The sequence below is a fragment of the Artemia franciscana genome, chromosome 9 (genome assembly GCF_032884065.1).
Source record: "Artemia franciscana chromosome 9, ASM3288406v1, whole genome shotgun sequence".
Taxonomy (NCBI): Eukaryota; Metazoa; Arthropoda; class Branchiopoda; order Anostraca; family Artemiidae; genus Artemia; species Artemia franciscana.
The window spans coordinates 15,586,737-15,606,419 of NC_088871.1; the positions used below are offsets into that span (position 1 = coordinate 15,586,737).

At 34.8% G+C, this 19,683-nt stretch overlaps 1 protein-coding gene across 4 annotated transcripts in view; it reads left to right on the forward strand.

Annotated features, from left to right (window-relative positions):
* The first annotated feature begins 330 nt into the window (after positions 1-330).
* The window catches only part of LOC136031050 (angio-associated migratory cell protein-like), a 45,596-nt gene continuing 26,243 nt past the window's right edge, over positions 331-19,683 (forward strand). Inside the window, exons 1-3 of one of the 4 annotated variants that reach the window (XM_065710263.1) lie at positions 331-481; positions 9,580-9,817; positions 12,842-12,969. In XM_065710263.1, coding sequence (XP_065566335.1) covers positions 9,592-9,817; positions 12,842-12,969 — 354 coding nt within the window. In that variant the 5' untranslated portion in view covers positions 331-481; positions 9,580-9,591. Of the gene's footprint in view, positions 482-529; positions 572-1,142; positions 1,197-9,579; positions 9,818-12,841; positions 12,970-19,683 lie in introns of those variants that run through there. The other 3 variants (XM_065710264.1, XM_065710262.1, XM_065710261.1) reach the window with 3 other exon arrangements.

The window sequence follows — 19,683 nt, forward strand, 5'->3', positions numbered from 1 at the left end:
TAATATGGGAAACTTTAAGCGAGTGACAGTTTGTTTCATGAGCGAAACGAGTGCTTTTAGGGCCAGCATTCAGAGTCTTATGACCGATTTCATGTTTCAATTGCAGTAAATTCAAGTCTTGTGTTCTTTTGGAAACACCCTTTTAATAAATTCGCTGATTTAGTGAGTTTTAATTATTATTTGTGCTTATTTCTGACCAATTGTGGGTTCAAAATTCAAAATAAAGAAGATTGGAAGACAAAAAAAGAGACAAATAACTTTTGGGTTTAAAAACTTCAAAGCCCTTTTACCCGTTTGCATATACCTGAAAGTTCCATAAAGATTTCCATGTGTCTAGGGGATGACTAGCCAGAATTTCGCTTAACTACTTTCACCCGTAACCTTATTATATGGCAATTACATTGAATTAGGCTGCAGATATAAGCACTAGAAACGTTGGGTTTCCATACTGTGTAGAGAATCTTCCCATCTGACAGTATAGGTGAACATATTTGTTGCATTTTGCATAATCTCGCATTAGTACTAATGTTGAGAAGGACAAACTATGATAAGCATATCAATAAAAACACTAGTAAAGTTCTACGCTAGTTTAGGAACTTCTAGACTATAGGCTATTGAAAAACAGTTGATTTAGGCGAATAAAACTCTTAGGAATATATCCAGGGTCTAATATGCCCTAGATAGGTTCTATAAATTTGCTATTTCTGCCTTTTTCATATTTCTGTGACTTAGATAGAAAATTGCATGGGTGACATAGACCTATCCTTACTATGCTATCAAGATTCAACAAAAAAATCCAACAAATCCTTGTGGGATTTGTTTAATACAATTTTGAAAACTTGTGGTTTTTAAACATTGAAATTTAGACAAAGTTACATCTACAGCCTAGCCTATTAAAAACAGATTCAATTATTTTAGGTAAAATTATGACAGTTCATATAACTGACTTACCAATAAAGTGAACATACTGCTCAATGCCTTTTTTATTTTCTTTACAAATTTAATACTTGCTTCTACTGGAAATTCAAATTTAAGCTCTTTTTGAGTTCTTAAAAATGACAAATTTTCTATTAAAGTATGATTTAGCACTCATTTTCAACAAAATAATACTACATTTTTCTCAGCACCATCTTTTCTTGGTTATTTTCAAAAAAATAATGCTACATTTTCTCAGTGCTAAAATTACTTATAATGAGGTTAGGTTAGGCTAGGTTAAAAAGTGTTAAATTTGAATTTGGAGAAGAAGCAATTACTATATTTATAAAGAAGACAAAAAAGGGTAAAATTCTAGTTAATTGACTTCTTGCTGTATCAGAAAGGGTTTAGGTTAGGAAAACAAAACTTTCAGGGATGAATCTACAAACTAAAGTATCCTATGTCCTGGGAAGGTATTTTGAAGCAACTACCTCTGCTCCTTCTCCCTCTAGAGGGCGCTGACCTTTGATGACCTTTGAAAATATGTGTGTTATTAAAGTGAAACCTTGTAAAATAGATTTTCTGCTTAATTAAAGTACAACAAAACTGTTTTCAGCTTCATAACTTTGCTTAATTCCATTTTATAAGGTTTTAAAGATTTTCAAATACATTTCCTAAATTTTGAAAAAAACACATTGATACAGCTCAAAATTCTACTCAAATAACAGGAATTGCATTTTCAGAACTAAGGGCAGATAAAAAGCAACTAGTAACTGAAAATTAAGGTAAAATGTTGTTTTGTCAAAATTTCAATAGATATAGACCTGTCATGTAGGCAAATTTCAGGGCCCTCTAGAGGGAGAAGGAGTGGAGGTGGGTACTTTAAAATACCTTCCTGGGACATACTTTAGCATGTAGACCCATCCCTAAAAGTTTCATTTTCGTAACCTAAACCCTTTCCAAGATAGTAAGAAGTCAATTAACTAGAATTTTACCAAACAAAGGCATCAAGTGGTATGTTCACTTTATTTGTAAGTCAGTTATATGAACTGTCATAAATTTACCTTATTTTGTTTTGCAAAATTGATTATGTATATTATTCAATTATTTTTTCCAATTTTAAGATCCTATGTCCAAGATTGCACAATATTTTCCAAGATTAGACTGAAGTTGTAAATTTGTGTCTAAGATAATGTTCAACCATAGAATATTTGTGTATTCTAAATTGTGAATATTGTATTTTGTTAAATATTCAGTCTAATCACATACTTAGTAAGAAGATTTTGAAAATTTGTGCTGAAACATTCCACTTTCTTGATTGTGTAGTAGAGATTTAGGCTAACAATGATTTTACTGTTGAAATAGTGATTAGCTTTCTCACCACTGGGTTTCTTATGAAATCTTATTTAGAAGTTATAAACCATTTTTTACATGTCCTAGCCTATGCTGTCATGTGTTTTTGAAACAATACAATCATTTAGATTGGCCCAAAACATTAGGTAGGTCAAAGTATACCGAATTATTTAAAAACAATTAGAGTTAACTTGAAAGGAACCATGAAAATATTGACTTTCTGCAAATTACAAAGTAAAAATTTCATTATTATGTCATTTTTCTTTGCTATATTTTTCCTTATTTGCCCCTTTCAAAGGAAAAGTATAATAAAAAAACAGTACAATTTGATTTTCTTCTTTAAATGTATTACTGAATAAACTTTCTGAAAAAAAAAGTTTTCTAAAGAAAAGTAAAGGTCATTTTAAACTTACAATCTGAAGAAATAGAAACCTACAATTACTCAAACTCAAAACAACCAGAAATTACCATTGAAGAATAAATGAAACCCAAAACAAACAGAAATTAAATAAACAATCATAGCAAAAAAACATGCAACAGGTAGTAATATAAATGAATAAATGAAGCTTAAAACAAGTAAAGCTTAAGTTGAATATGCAAATCAAGCTTAAAACAAACAAAATTATTCTGCTGTTGAAGTATAAATGACACCAAAAATAAATATAAATTAAATAAACAATCATAGCAAACAAACTTACAATAGGTACTAATATAAATGAGTAAATAAAACTTAAATTGAATATGTAAATCCTGCTTAAAAAAAAAAAAAATCTACAAACAAGAGTTTAAGTTTTGCCTCTGGGGGGGGTATGTTGACCCTGAAGTTTCTGTTATCTGATTGTTTGATTATTTCAAAAAAATACTACCTAAAATTTTTGATTGAATGTGTTTGGAGAAAAGAGGGTGTATATAAGGGGGGGGGAGTAGATGCCCTTCATTCACTTTTTACTCTTAAAGAGGTAACTAAAACTTTGATTGGATGTGTTTGGGGAAAAAAGGCTCTGGGGAGGGCTAGTTGCCCTCTGATTGCTTTTGACTGGCCATCCAATTTGCCATTGCATGAGCTTCCTCTGGTGTTTATACTACCATCCTTTCCATAAAAGCTTATATGCCCCAGGGCATAGCTTACAGCATTTGCCCCTGTGGTGGAATGTGTTATCTCTGGAGTTTTGTTATAGAATTTTTGGTCAAGTTTGAACAAAATGGATATATAGAGAACTTGATCAGACACATTTGGGAGAAATAGGGCATGCAGGGGAGGGGGGATAGTTTCCATTGGATCACTTTTGACTCTTAAATATATCCCCTGGGGACATAACTTACAAAACTTGCCCCTGGGTTATGGGATGAGCTTTGTTACCCCTGCAGTTTTGTTATATGATTTTTGGCCAATTCTGACCAAAATAGCTATATACAAATTCAATTTGACACTATTGGGGAGCATAGGGTTGGTGGGAGGGGGGGGGTTTGCTAGTTGCCATTGGATCACTTTGAGTCTTGAAAAGAGACTTACAACTTTGAATATCTAATTGTTTGAGTCCATTTTAAAGTTTATACAACCACCTCTCTCATAAAACCTTATATAGCTGGGGGCAAAAGCTACAACCCTTAGTTCCTCTATGCTTTAGGGGGTATGTTGGCCCTAAAGTTTTTGTTATCAGATCATTATATTATTTAAAAAAATGGCTATCTCAAATCCATTGGACACACTTAAGGAAAAGAGGATGTAGGGAGGGGGAGGAAGAATGTCCTATGATCACTTTTGGCTCTTAAAAATGTGACTGGAGCTTTCAATTTCCAATCAAATGAGCTACCCCTGAACCCTGTGCAACAATCCCTTACATTGGCCACTGTGTCAACCCTGGAGTTTTTGTCATCTGATGTTTCAACTGTTTTCAGTAAAATGGATATCTGAAAATTTTTATTGGGTGGATTTTGGAAAAAAAAGGGTGGTGGGTTAGTTGACCTCTGATCTTTTTTGACTCTTAAAAAGTAAACTAGAAATTTCAATTTCCAATTAAATGAACCATTTCTGAATTTTATACAAGGATCCCTTCTATAAAAACCATATATGCCCCCTGGGCATAATTTACAACGCCTACCTCTAAAGGGTTCTGTCCACCCTAGATGTTTTGTTTGCTAATGCTTGAACTAAGATTAAAATTTTTATTGGATGGTTTTGGGGAAAAAGAGTGTTGGAGCTATCTGTCCTTCAATCACTTTTGACTCCTAAAAAGGGTACTACAACTTCTGACTTCCAATCAAATGACCCCCTCCAAAGTTTATACAACCATCCCTTCCATAGGAAATGCCCATGGGAAAAAATTGGAGCCTAGCCTTTGGGTTGATGGGCAGAGGCTAGTTGCCATTGGATTACTTTTGACTCTTAAAAGGGAACTAGAACTTTCAATTTCTAATCAAATGAGCCCCCTCACAAATTTTAGAACCACCTTTTCCATAAAAATCTTATATGCCCCAGGGCATAAGTTACAACCCTTCCCCAGGTTTTTTTGGGAGGGGGGCTATATTTAGTTTTGTCATCTAATCATTGGACTATTTTAAATGAAATGGCCATCTAAAAAATTTGGTCAGATTAAATTGGGGAAAAGAATGGTGGGGGGTATATACCCACTGATCACTTTTAATGACTCTAAAGGTAAATAGAAATTTCAATTTCCAGTCAAATAAGCTACCTCTGATGGTTTATGACAACCCCTTACATAAAACTTTATCTGCCCCCAGGGCATAACTGATAACACTCCCCCAGGCTCTGGGGGGTTGTGTTGACCCCTGAGTTTTTATTATTTGATCTATAAACTATTTTGAACAAATTAGTTCAAAATTGTTGTATGATATTTGGTCTATTTTTAATAAAATGGCGATATAAAATTTTCGATTGTATGCATTTTGGGAAAAGAGGGTTGGTGAGGGGAGGTAGATGCCCTACAATCCCCTTTGAGTCAAAAAAGGTAACTGGAACTTTTAATTCCCAATGAAATGAGCCATGTCTGAAGTTTATGAGACCTCCCATTAAAAAAAAAACTTATATGCCTCCAGGGTATAACTTAAAACATTTGCGCCTGGGCTCTGAGGGGTTGTGTTAACCCCTGAGTTTTTGATATTTGATCTATAAATTATTTTGAACATAAGAGTTATCTCAAAATTTTGTTCAGATGTAAATGAGAAAAAGGGGCTTTGGGGAGCCTAGTTGCCCTTCAATCACTTTCGACTCTTAAATAGGGCACTAGAAATTCCGATTTCCGATCAAATGAGCCGTCTCCAACCACCCCTTCAACAAAACCGTTATATGCCCCAAGGGCATAATTTACAACACTTGACCTGAGGTTCTGGTGGGCTGTGTTATCCCTGGAGTTTTTGTTATATGTTCTTTGGTCTATTTTGAACAAAATGGCTATATAAAAATCTTGATTGCATATCGGGAAAAGGAAGTCAGCGGGGGGCTACCTGTCCCCCTTAAATAGGGCACTAGAAATTCCGATTTCCGATCAAATGAGCCGTCTCCAACCACCCCTTCAACAAAACCGTTATATGCCCCAAGGGCATAATTTACAACACTTGACCTGAGGTTCTGGTGGGCTGTGTTATCCCTGGAGTTTTTGTTATATGTTCTTTGGTCTATTTTGAACAAAATGGCTATATAAAAATCTTGATTGCATATCGGGAAAAGGAAGTCAGCGGGGGAGGGGGGGGCTACCTGTCATTGGATCACTTTTGACTCTTGAAAAGGGAATTAGAACTTTCAATGTCTAATCTTTGAATATCCCCCATGGTTTTTTTATGACCACTTCTTCCATAAAAACTTTATATCCCTGTTGGATGTATTTGGGGATCAAAGGGTGTTGGGGGGGGGCTAGTTGTCCTCCAATCTCTTTTGACTATCAAAAAGTGAATAATAATTTTCAGTTTCCAGTCAAATGAGTCTTCTCTGAAGTTTATATGAACATCATTTATATAAGAACCATTTAGACCCCCAGGGTGTAACTTACAATGCCTGCCCCCCAGTTCCTGGGGGGATGTGTTGACCCCAAAGTATTTTTTATATGATTTTTAAACTATTTTTTTTTCTAACAAAATGGCTGTCTAAAATTTTTTAGCAGGTGTATTTGTGGAAAAAGGGAGTTGGGGGCTAGATGCCCCCTGATCACTTTTGACTCTTAAAAAGGGCACTAGAACTTCCGATGTCCAATCAAATGAGCCCCTCTGCAGTTTATTCAACAACCTCTTCCATATGAACTGCCTCTGAGGGAAAAAGTAATAAAGCATTGGAGCCATATGACCTTTACTATAGGCAGCACTATAGTGTTGTCCCTGATTATCGGGTTGTCCCTATATTAATATTATATATTAATATATATATATATTATATATATATATATATTATGATTATCGTGTTGTCCCTATATTAAACATAGTTGGTCTATTCTCAATCAGAGGAAGAATTTTTTTGCCCTAATGGTTAGATAGTCAGTTTGCATATTTCCCTGGATTCCTGGATGGCTTGGGGTATATTTGAAGAGGATCTTCTTCTGATCCTGTTGAATACCAAGTAGTTTACATCTAAGAAAACTAATGTCCTTGTCTGCTTCTTCTAAATGAACATTTGTCAGTTCAAGGGCTGATTTAGAATAAGTAAATATAACAACATGTATCTCAGGACTGCTAGATGTATCTCAAGAATTCAATTATTGCTGTAATTTTAGCTGACACAATAGACACGCTATCTGGGAGCCTCTTGATTATTTGTATTGATTGGTGGGATGTAATGTCACCTGCACTTGCTTCGACTTCTTTCACTGACCCATCAGGGTATAACTCCAGGAAATTTTGATATTTCTATGATCCTAATGGGTTGAGGAGTCTTGGAACATCTGTGTGAGAGAATTCTGTCTTCTTTTTCATTATTAGTGGAAGATTTGTTATTGGTGGTCCATTTCCCAAGATGGCAGATCGCAATATTTGTTAAAGCAAATATTTTAAGCTCACAACTTTAACTGTGTTTCAAAATTGTATCAAGAACAGGATGATGCTGTCATGTAGGGTAAAGGCTTCATTAATTGCTAGGGGATTGACACCTTATGTCTGGAATTTTGTAAAATATTTTGTTGTAAACTTGATATTCATTGTTCTTATTGTTGCTGTTTTAGCCAGTGTTCTTGTTTTATTCTGCTGATGTGAAATAATGCAGATCTAGTGTTGTATTTCCCACTGTTTCCAGTGTATCAAGTATTGTTTTGGAAACTGAAATATAGGCACCTATCCCATTCTTTATTTTCAGTTCTATGTAGGCTACCTTAGATAGAATTCCTGCAGTACCTTTGCAGATTTGGCTCAATATGTCCCAGAAAGTCTTTTGAGAACTTGTAGTCTCTTGTCTCTTGATGTAGCCCTTTTTAACTAATTTAGCTTATGATTTTCAGGTTAACCTGCTGTTTTCCAAGAATTTTAGTTTGATGCTCACATGCTAGAGGCCAGTTGCCAATGGATTCCCCAGTCAATATACTTTTTAAACGTAATGATTGTTACCATAAAAAAAATTTGCAAAATGCCCCTTCTCCTAATGATGCAGTGCAGCCCTGGTCTATATACAAAACCATAAGAAAACATTACAATAGCAAAGTATTCGCTTCATAATATGCAAAAGATTTCTACTAATTTGATTTTCATGTACCTTTCCATTGTATCCTTTTATTTTCGTCTATGTTTTTAAATTGTTTATTATTAATGAATTTTCCTACTGATCTTTATATTTGCTAATGATGTAATGCTATGGACCTTGCTAAGAATAAAATACCTATGTAACAAAAAGATTTGATGATACTAGCAGTAAAAACGATGGGTAAGTATTTTATCTAAGGCTGTAGCTGGCCCATTGCGGAGGGGAGGGGGAGGAATGAGGCACAATTGTCATGGTAGTGAACACTATATTAAATAACATAAGTGTATATAAGACAGCAAAAATTGCGAAAATATAGCAGAATAATATGGTAATAAGGTACATACATCTCATACAGGACCATTATTTCCTTACCGTTTTGAGATTCTGTGCTGACTTTAAATTTCATTCAATCCAGACATGCGTGGTCTATGGGCAACAGTTAGAACCAACTGTCAAGTTGCAGTCATTTGATAAGCTAAGGATGGATATTTTCTGGATGGCCAGAATCTTAGCATACAATTGATAAGGGTTTAATTTTATTCTTTGTTCTAACAAAGGATCTTTTTTGTCACACCTTCTTTTGCTGATCTCGACGCCTAACACATTGGTTTTGTACCCTAAAAATCTGGATTTTTTAATAACTATGAGAACTTTTGAAATATTAAAAATGTATGTTTGGTCAATATCCACATATTCAGAATTGAACCATGTTTAACTTCTCCTTTTCGAAAGGTAAGTTAGAAAAAAAAAAGTGCTTTCCTCTAATTCTAAAAGAATATTAAGTGATTATAAGGACTGAGTACGTCCTTTCAGGGATTGGCAGAAACAAGATGCCCCCCCCCCAAGATGCCAAAAGATCAGTCTGAAGCACTTGCAAGGACAAATTTTTAGCCTTATAATCAATTTGTTTTGACTTTTACTCCAATTTAATGATACCTAGCAAAGTTATCTCCTAAGAGTTTAATTGGGATATAGTTTTCAAAGTGCCAGTGTAAAAATTGCACCCTTGAAACCTTGAATATTCTTGAACAGTCAAATATCAATAGTACAAGAAAAACAAGGCCGTTATCCATTGGGTGAAAAAAATTATCTGAGTTTTGGAGACATGAATTAAGGGAGTATCAATGAGGAAAATGCTGATGCAAATGAAGCAAGTTTTGGGTAAAACGAGCCAACTTAAAAGTAATCTGCAATAAGATTATGATTTAATTGCCATATATAGCATTTTCCCTTTTAAATTTGAACATGTAACAAACGTTTATATCTTAAAACTTATCTGTAAGTTTATAAAATTAAGAATATCCGAAAAACTGCAAGAAATATAAGTGTTCTGTATCTATTTAGAATATCTGTGAGCAAATTAGCTGTTATTTTTTGATTTGTCTATTGTTTCTGTTGTGTTAAAATGCTATACATTCTGCTCCGGAAAAGACCAAAATTCACACCCCCCCAGATAAAAAGCTATGACCTCCTTTTATCTACAACATTTTGGTGTGGTAAATCAATGGGAGAGAAAACTAATTATGTACATTCGAATCAGAATTTCTTTGTTCTGCATTAATTTGTTAGGGTTTTCTTAGGTACTAGAAAAACAAACATGTTTACTGCTTCTTGAAATAATTCTCTATTTTAAGAATAAAATAACAATGGGAGAGCAAAAACGAGGCCCTAGCCCTGCTGGTAGCAATAATGAAAACGTTGACTTTGAAGACTTAGAGGAAGGGGTTATTAACGAAGAGGATATTGTTGAAGTAATTAATTTAGATGATGATGGAATTGAAATGTCAGAGGATGAGGAAGAATCAGAAGAAGAAATCAGGCATTTTGAGGTTGAAAAAGATGATTCTGTTTATACATTTAGTGGTCACAAGGGTGAGTCTTTTTGTTACATATTAATAGACAGTTGAATTGAATTGAATTGAATTTATTTATAACCCGTTATAATACACATGAAAAACGGAGTATAATGTGAATAAAAGAAAAGAGGAAAAAGAAAATGACCTAAAAAACTACACAAAAAACTTTGCAACACTTCACCTTACTTAAAAATAATTAAAACATACAAAAGCAAAGCATTCATTGAATCAAAATAGCGCTCCATGGGGTTGTTTCTACATCAAGCCACAATAAGCAACCACGCTGATTACACAGCCCTTCTCCATCTCATACTGTCGAAGGCTTTGACCACCCACCTACAAAATCCTCAAAGAATTAGGTTAGTTTCTTTTAATAATACTATCCCAGTCCTGCCAAGTATGTCTCGGCTCCCTCTTAGCCTTCGAGAGCATTTTAAATGAGCCATTCTAGGCGTTCTGAATTTGTGTATCCTAAAGAAAATTTCAAACAACTCTGTCATTTTGTGTGAGCTCCAGCTGCTTTGTTTGCAAAGAATAGCTTTTGGCGCCTCTATGCAAAGCTTAATCCCAACAATTACTCTTAAACTTTTCAGGATTATCTCCTCAAGTCCAGCAGAATCATGGCATGGAAAATTTTACGTATTATAACTTAGATGCAATTTATTGCAGAAGAATTGAAGGCGTAGTTTCACTTATCAATTCACCTAAGGATATTTGTGCATACTAATACCATGATTTATTTTTTACAGTCGGAAAAAATAATTCTACTGAAACATAATTGTTCCAATAAAGCCTAGTTTTGTTTTTGTCTTGCCAATAATTTGCTCAGGGAGGGGAAAAGTTTGGGAAGGAGAGTGAAGAACAGAAGAATTCAACTTGTACTTTCTTCTATCAACCTAACCAAGACACATCTTCCAGCATTGCTATGATTTTATATATTTTTTGGATCTCCACCAAATTCAGTGCAAGTCTATATTCATGTAATCATAATGTCTACCAGACCAAACTATTGGATCTCAGCAAAATCTGATGCAGAGTAGAAGGAAGTGTCTTAACTGGATCTTTTGGATGTCCATTAAAGGAGCTGGGAGTCCCCAAATGCATGTCATCATGAAAACTACCAATCAAGGTGGTTGTATCTCAGTCAAACTTTTTGGAATGAAGAAGAAGTGTATTAGTTATGCCTTTTAGGGATCTGGACTCAACCAAACTTTTTCTGAAATAAGAGCAAGTATCCAAGTTATAGATTTTATGAGTCCATATGTCCAATAAATCTAATTTCCAGTAATTACAACATCTATTTGAAAAGGCTGTCAGAAGAAAGTCAAGATTGGCTAAAGTAAGAGCCGGTTTCATTCATATCTTGAGTCTGGAATTAACTCAACAATTGCATGGGGAGGAAAAAGAGTGATTTCTAAATTCTTTTCATTCTCACAAGACTTTGAGTCCCAACAAAAATTATGGAAAAGTATAGCCTAGGCTTATTAATTAGTCTTTCTAAAGTGTTCACATGATCTGACGATGTTTTTTTTTCCTTGAGGGGGGAGGGGTAGGGCTTCTAAAATATGCTGTTATCAGTCTGATTATTAGGTGGGGTGGCAGAATTCAGCTGAAACTAGTTGACAGTTACAGTTATGGGTTTGAGTATCCACGCTTGGCTCGATACTTCTGAGAGAAAGACCATGTTATTGTTATCTACATGTATCAAGTCTTAGGTAAATGTGGTAGGGATTAGTAGCTAGGGTTTTCGTTGCGTCTTGAAGGTATCTGAGTTCAATATTTCAGAGAGCTTTTGCTCTCTGAATCAAGTGTTAAATCAGCTTTTAGGTCTTGTTTCCCTTTTTCATGAAGATCTGTCGTCAACATTTGTAAATCGGCGTTGAGTCGGTGGTCCTTAATCACAGGAACTTACTCAGAGCCATCCAATAGGTAATATCGAACTCAAGCACTAGTGTTACAGTCTTCTATGCATCTGTTTTATTGCTCCTTTTTTCAGAGCATTTATGTCTCTAGAATGTCAAATTCTAAAATAACGCCTGAAGCTAAACAAATAAATTGTTAGTGAAATACATTGTTACAAGTGTTATTTCACAACTTTGACCTGCTGAACCACTTTATGAGGCGTTGGCATCAACAGTGTAGTTCTACTTGAAAAAATATAGCATTGGTTTTCTCCTGTGTTGAATAAAGTAGATTAAAGAAAATAAAGTAAATATCTCGTGATATGATTTTCTAGTTAATTTTTTTTTGATGCCCGCTATTTGGTGGGGAGAACCCACAGTTGATCCAAGACTGATACTTCCCTCCTTTCTCTGGTAAAATAGTTATCTGATCTTCTTGATCCAAAGTTCTTATTGTTCAGATAAACTTCTTGTAAGCATTGCTATTGATATGAACCCAACCATTCTCTTTTTATTTGAGAGGCTACTCGCCATACCGGGTAGTGCATTTCCGTCATACCGGCTACTCATCATACTCGGCACTGGGTAGTGCATTTTTAGTACAACTTCAAAGGTCGTTGGTTTGAACTATTAAGTGGAAACTCCTGGATAACTTGGATCTACTTACAAGAATGGAGAAGACGTGAAAGAAGTGGTTGATAAGTTTGTTCTGAGCTGTTCCATAGTAAGTTTGTGTAAAGGCTCAGAGCAGTGCAGGAATCAGGCAAGAACTGAGCAAAATACCATCTCAAACTTCGGCACTGGCTTTCAAAGAATTTCAGGTATAACTTCGGATGATTATTTTCTTTCTAGTATCCTGCTTGGTTGCAATATTCCCCAACGTCTCAGTTTCTAAGGCTTCTAGCATACATCAACATTATCATACATAGCATAAAGGCACCCAGATACCCGACCCTTGTTTAAACATTGTAAGATAAGGGACATAGATATCTGTATCAAATACTTTTTGTCTGTGTTTGATACCTTGTTTACAGAGGCTGAACTAATAGATGGCGTATAAGAAGGAATATAAGGTTCCAGTAGTTAGGCTTGTTTCTTTGAAACCTGAAATGCAGTAACTAGTAATTATTTTTCCACAGGTCCTGTTTTTTGTTGCAGGATAAATCCTGTGGACAAAACTCAAGTCATCACTGGAGGAAAAGATGACTTAGCGTACATTTGGAAAGTTGGAGAACCATCAGGAGCAGTAAAATTAGATGGATTTAAAGTAAGTAACTCCAGATTAAAAAAAATAGTGCATAATAAATAGCCATTTAAGATAGAAATAAGGTAAGTTTCCCGCTATATATTTAGGAAAGGTCAATTTAAGGATACCCAGTAGCAGCTTATCATTACCATTATTAAATAAATCCGGCCTTACATTAACCAATTCGTTGCTCCTAAAAAGAAAATGTGCCAATCCATCCTGTAAAATACTGCACAGTGGCAATGTTTCATGTCTATTTAGAATACTAAGGTCCCTTCAATTAGCCCTTAGTGGCAGAAGTGTTAGACAATCAAGAGTGGGATAAAGCATACGCCTAGCAGTAGGCTTATCCTTCAGTATTTGACTGAATAATTGATATCCCATACAGTGTATACCATAAGTGCAGTGAGTTGCGTTTCTTGTAGAAAAGCTGATATTCAATTTTTTGTAAACATGATTTGTGTATTATACATTGGAGATAATTGGTACAGAAACCTTTAAGTTTTTGCAGAAGGGAAACACTTATAAAGAGTTGATCAGATCTTCTCTTTGTATTGAATGGTTCTTAAAGGTAAAAAAAAAATATTCACTCAAATAATTTTTTCCTCTGGAAATTATTGGATCAAACAAGTCTTCCTAGGAATTTGAATGGAGTTACAGCCAATTTTATTTGAGTTATTTGTTTCTAATTTTTTTATTATGATGCATAGATACACTTTTTGGGCCTAAAATGACAATTCCAGTCTAAAAGACCCTTAACATTGAGATTGATTTTTTTTTTTCAATTTTATGGAAGTCCATCTATTGAAACATCTTGCTCATAATGCTGCGGAATGATTATTTATAATAATTAGGGTAATTTATTGTTTTTAAACATCACTAATGTCGTTATTTAGCTCTTTAAACCTTTAAAAACAGATTTGTATGCTTTTTGTTTGCATAGTTGGTTCAGAACATCGAATATGTTATTAATTAGACCTCACCAGAAACATGTCAGTTGCTTGTATGGGATTCGGCGCAATGTAATCAACCTATACCCACAATTAGAGGGAATACGTTAGCTAAGCTGTACCTTATGCACATTACCTTAGCTGTTATTTCTTTGTGATAGTCTCCTTGTATTAAATTTATATTTTTTAGCTCTCCCCATTTCTCATTCTTGTAGTAAATAACAATTTATTATCCAAAAAAACAAAGACGAAATTAACTGGTAGCACACCGAAAGCGTCTTTTGCAAGGGTGTGCTACTAATAAAAAAGAACAAAAAAATAGAAGAGAAAAAATAACAAAAAAAAAACAAAAAACAACCAGTTAATCTATAATAAGCAGAAAGGCTAAACCATGTACCAAAAAAAAAAAAAACTTACAGAGATAATTCATACATAATATAACGACATAATATCATGAATCCGAAGAAAAAAAAAGCATTAAACAAATATTGTCAATTTTAGTTCCATTAATCTCAGTCTGTTTCGAAGGTATACTTACCAAGCAACCCCACACGCAGCTCATATTTAAATTGATTAATGGGTAATTCCTTGGTACTTCCGACAAGCTTATTCCACAGCTTAGCCCCTCTGTAAATAACAGAAAAAGCACTCCTACTTGAAACTAGGCGAGGAACCTCAATATCTCCCCTTGTCCGAGTTCCGTGACAATGAACGTTGGACCGTTCCCAAAATATTTCTGTAAAACAGTTGGGACCGCACCCATAATAATAATACTTGTGCATAAAAACCGGTGTAGAAAAATCACGCAATATAGCTGCAGGCATTATATTAATTATACTGTACATTAGCCTGACTGAATCCCGGTTCCCCATTCCACAAAATGTTCTAATGGCATTATTCTGCAGTACGCGTTTTGGCGAAACACTGAGAGGAAAGTTCCAAGCCATACAGACGAACAATACAATATATATATCAGTTATATGTATCAGAGAAAAATTTAGTAACTGTTAAACATATGAAGGAAAAAAACTGTTTTAATTCACAGATAACCTCTAAATTCCGCAATAGTATTTTACTTATAGCTTTTACATGGTACTTCATTGATAAAATTTCGTCAATAATAATCCCAAGGTACTTAACGGAACTTGACCGCTTAACAATTCCCTTCGATAAAGCTATTTCTGTAATCCAAGAATAATAATTTGGAGACCGTGAAAATAGAGCAAAATTTGACTTACTTGTATTTAGGTCAAACCTTCAACCAAAGATGTTTCTTAGTCATTGCTGTACTAATTAAAGAGGTTAGTTGTTGTTCAGTTGAAGCAACACACATCAATGTCGCATCATCAGCAAATAAGGGTGTAGTGATTCTGGACCCAGAAGGTGCAGGATCGACTAAATCCCTAATACTTGATCAGACACATTTGGGAGAAATAGGGCATGCAGGGGGGGGGGGGCTAGTTTCCTTTGGACCACTTTTGACTCTTAAATATATCCCCTGGGGACATAACTTACAACACTTGCCCCTGGGTTATGGGATGAGCTTTGTTTTCCCTGGAGTTTTGTTATATGATTTTTGGCCAATTCTGAGCAAAATAGCTATATACAAATTCAATTTGACACTATTGGAGAGAATAGGGTTGGTGGGAGGGGGGGCTAGTTGCCATTGGATCACTTTTGAGTCTTGAAAAGAGACTTACAACTTTGAATATCTAATTGTTTGAGTCCATTTTAAAGTTTATACAACCACCTCTCCCATAAAACCTTATATAGCTGGGGGCACAAGTTCTAGGATCCCTAATCCTAGAAGTAATTGCACCAACATTTGGTGGATCATTAATAAAAATTAAAAGTGTAGGACCTAATACAGAGCCTTGGGGGATACCACATTTAACAAGACTTTTACTTGAAGAAAATCCGCTACTGTGAACGTACTGCTCCCTATTTTGGAGGTAATCACAAAGCAAATCCAAAGTAGCCCCTCTTAGTCCATAAGATTCTCATTTTCGCAATAGTATTTGGTGGTCAAAAGTGTCAAATACCTTAATCAAATCCAGTAACAAACCAGCTACTTTAAGCTTATTATCAAGAGCTCCATTAATTACCGAAGTTATATATGATGATGTCATCTCTGTAGTTCTCCCCTTCCTGAACCCAAATTGAATTGGATCTAACAGTTTATGCAGTTCCAAATTATCGTATATTCTAGTGTTAATACACTTTTCTAGAACACGAGAAATAATAGGTAAGACCGAAATAGGCCGATAATTTCCAAGATCATTCTTATTACTGCTTTTTAAAATAGGATTTATCCTAGCAACTTTCAAGCAATCAGAAAACATTCCCCTCAAACACACATTAATAAGGGAAGTAAGAACATCACCAATATAAAGAAACGCTGTTTTTAACACAAGAAGATTAAGTGAATCACTACCGGCCGATATACTTTTTATCCCAAAGATAACTTTCTCTACTTCATCACGGGAGAATGGTTTCATATACATAGAAATATCAATTGGAGTCTTCATACAAAATATTTCAAAGGAAGTTCATCAGAAATCGATCATCAGAATGGTGATCGGATCATCATCAGAAGGTACAATACGGGAAGATAAATTTGCGCCAATATTAACAAAATAATGAGAAAGTGCATCACCTACCTCTTCTGGTTTATTCAAGTTCAAGTTCAAGTTTCGTTGGCAAATCGTTCTGCATTACTGCTTCATCGGAAAAAATAGAGTTTTCTGTCCATATCACGCTTTTAATTATTTTCCATGTTTTTGCCGGGTTTGCCACAAGTTTCAGTGAATTTATTTTCGAAATGTATTTTTTTTTTTTACATCAGTAATTTGTTAAGGGCATTCCTATAATTTTTATTAATTCTTGAACAAATCGGATCATTTCTGTTATTTAAGGAATTCTTATAAAATTGATCTCTTTTATTAATACAGCGTAACAAGCTAGGCGACAGCCATGATTTCTTAGGATTTTCTTTCCTTGATGGCGAACCAACCGTCAAGTTTTGTCAGTCTTATTCAGGAGCTTAAAAATCCAGATTTGAAAAAATATTGTCAATAAACTTGGATGATGAGGTGGTGACTCGTGTGCATATATTAATAGTAGGAAACAAACCATAGGGCATACGAACTGCAGAAAATCCTTAGAAACTCTCGTATCGAGGTCCTGAAGGTTAATATTGAAATCCCCGAGCATCATAAATGGATGTGAACCAGTTTGTAATTTCTCAAACTGCTTATCTAGAAGATCAATGAAGATTGGTATGGATTCAGATGACGGTCTATATAGTATTAAATAAAAAAACAAGTTTTTTTTTAACTGAAAGTAAGGAGCAACATTAAAACTTAAAACGAACAGAAATTACTTCGTATATGAAAGGGGCTGGTCCCTCCTCAACGCCCCGCTCTTTACGCTAAAGTTTGACACTTTCTCTCAACTCTACTTTTTAAAACAGTAAAAAATTTTAGCGTAAAGAGCGGGGCGTTGAGGAGGGACCAGCCTTTTTCATATACGAAGTAATTTCTGTTCGTTTTCAGTTTTAATGTCGCTCCTTACTTTCACTTAAAAAAACCTTGTTTTTTTATTTAATCTCTGAACGTTTTTGAATTAATGCATGTTTTGATTTTGGCTCTCCGCAGATGAATAATTAAAACGAAATTTGCATATTTATTTTTTTGGCTAAATGGCTTTCTCATAGTTTTGATCGAATGATTTTGGGAAAAAAGGAGCAGTGGAGGAGGCCTAGTCACCCCCCCCCCCCCAGTTTTTTGGTTACTTAAAAAGGCAACTAGAACATTTAATTTTTTATAAACGTTTTTATTAGTAAAAGATATACGTAACTTCCGAATTAGCTTACGTAACGAACTTTTGTATTCGTATGTTTTTATTACGTATATGAGGAAGTTTACCCCCTAAGCAGTACCTCGCTCTTTACAACAAAGCTTAAGTTTTGTCCCAATTCCTTAAGAATGACCCCTGAATCACAAAGGCCGTAGAATAAATAGTTGAAATTACTGAAAATACTTTAGCGTAAAGAGTGAGGTATTGAGGAGGGGACGAATCCCCTCATATGCGTAGTAATTTTTGTTCGTTTTAATGCTGCTCCTTACTTTCAGATGAAAAAACTTTTTCATATTTATTTTTTTATTGTTTTTTTTTAAATAATGCTAGAAAATCCTGCGCTCCGTTCATGGAAATTTTCTTCCTCCATGACAAATTACTCCATGGAAAGTTCCCCCAACATATCCCCCTCTTCTCAACAACTCCCCCCCCCAACCAAAAAAAATCCCTCTGAAAACGTCTGTATACTTCCCAATAACCATTACTATATGCAAGCACAGGTCAAAGTTTGTAACTTGTAGCCCCTCCCACGGGGACTGTGGGGGAGTGAGTCGTCCTCAAAGACATAGTTATAAGGTTTTGAGACTATGCTGAATAAAATGGCTATCTCAGAGTTTTGATCCGATGACTTTGAGAAAATGATTAGCGTGGGAGGGCGCCTAGGTGCCCTCCAATTTTTTTGGTCACTTAAAAAGGGCACTAGAACTTTTTATTTCCGTTAGAATGAGCCCTCTTGCAACATTCTAGGACCACTGGGTCGATACGATCACCCCTGGGAAAAAAGCAAAAAACAAACAAACAAATAAACACGCAGCCGTGATCTGCCTTCTGGCAAAAATACAAAATTCCACATTTTTGTAGATATGAGCTTGAAACTTCTATGGTGTGGTTCTCTGATACGCTGAATCTGATCGTGTGATTTTCGTTAAGATTCTATGACTTTTAGGGGGTGTTTTCCCCTATTTTCTAAAATAAGGCAAATTTTCTCAGGCTCGTAACTTTTGATTGGTAAGACTAAACTTGATTAAACTTATATATTTAGAATCAGCATTAAAATGCGATTCTTTTGATGTAGCTATTGCTAACAAAATTCCGTTTTTTAGAGTTTTGGTTACTATTGAGCCGGGTCGCTCCTTACTACAGTTCGTTACCATGAACTGTTAATAACAAATACGTCTTTAGGTTTCAGCCTAAGCTGAAGAATAAATGGTTCAAATAATATTTCCTGATATACTGCTTGATCATTTCTTACCAAAATCTCAATGTCGCTTCGAATATAAGCTCCATCTCCTCCATTTTGTCTAAACTGTTGATTCTTATTGTAAAATTTGTGTCTGGAATTTGCAAGAGAGCTGAGTTGTGGTCATTCAGCCAGGTTTCAGTAAGACCGATAACATGAAAAACAGAAAGTTCATATATTTCATTTAAAAAATTAGGGAATTAAGGTGGAAAACTTTGAGACCTCTCGCATCACCATACTCAGATTGAATTCCATCTTTAAACAAATATTGGAACTAATAGATTTATATTGCCCTGCTATCCCAATGTCATAACTCCGATGCAGCTGCTCCGTAAATGTATCTCCAAAACCTACATTAGAAGCTTCCAAATTATTAAGACGGCTAAGGCTCCGGAAATCACGATCATAATTACCATGGTCATTAGATTAAAAAAAAAACCCTTGGTACATGGTTTCAATAATAGAAAAGATAACAAACAGACACATAAAAGAAAACAAAAATAATCAACTTCAAAACACCAATAAGAAAAAGAACAGGCCATGAAAATATAGCCTGTAACCCATTCATCTATCAAGCTCCTATCGCAATGGCTCACAACTTAATAATTCACACAAGCCCCAACATCATAAGATCACTCAAAAACTTACATAACAAAACTTCAGTAAGACTTAATCAATCAAAATACA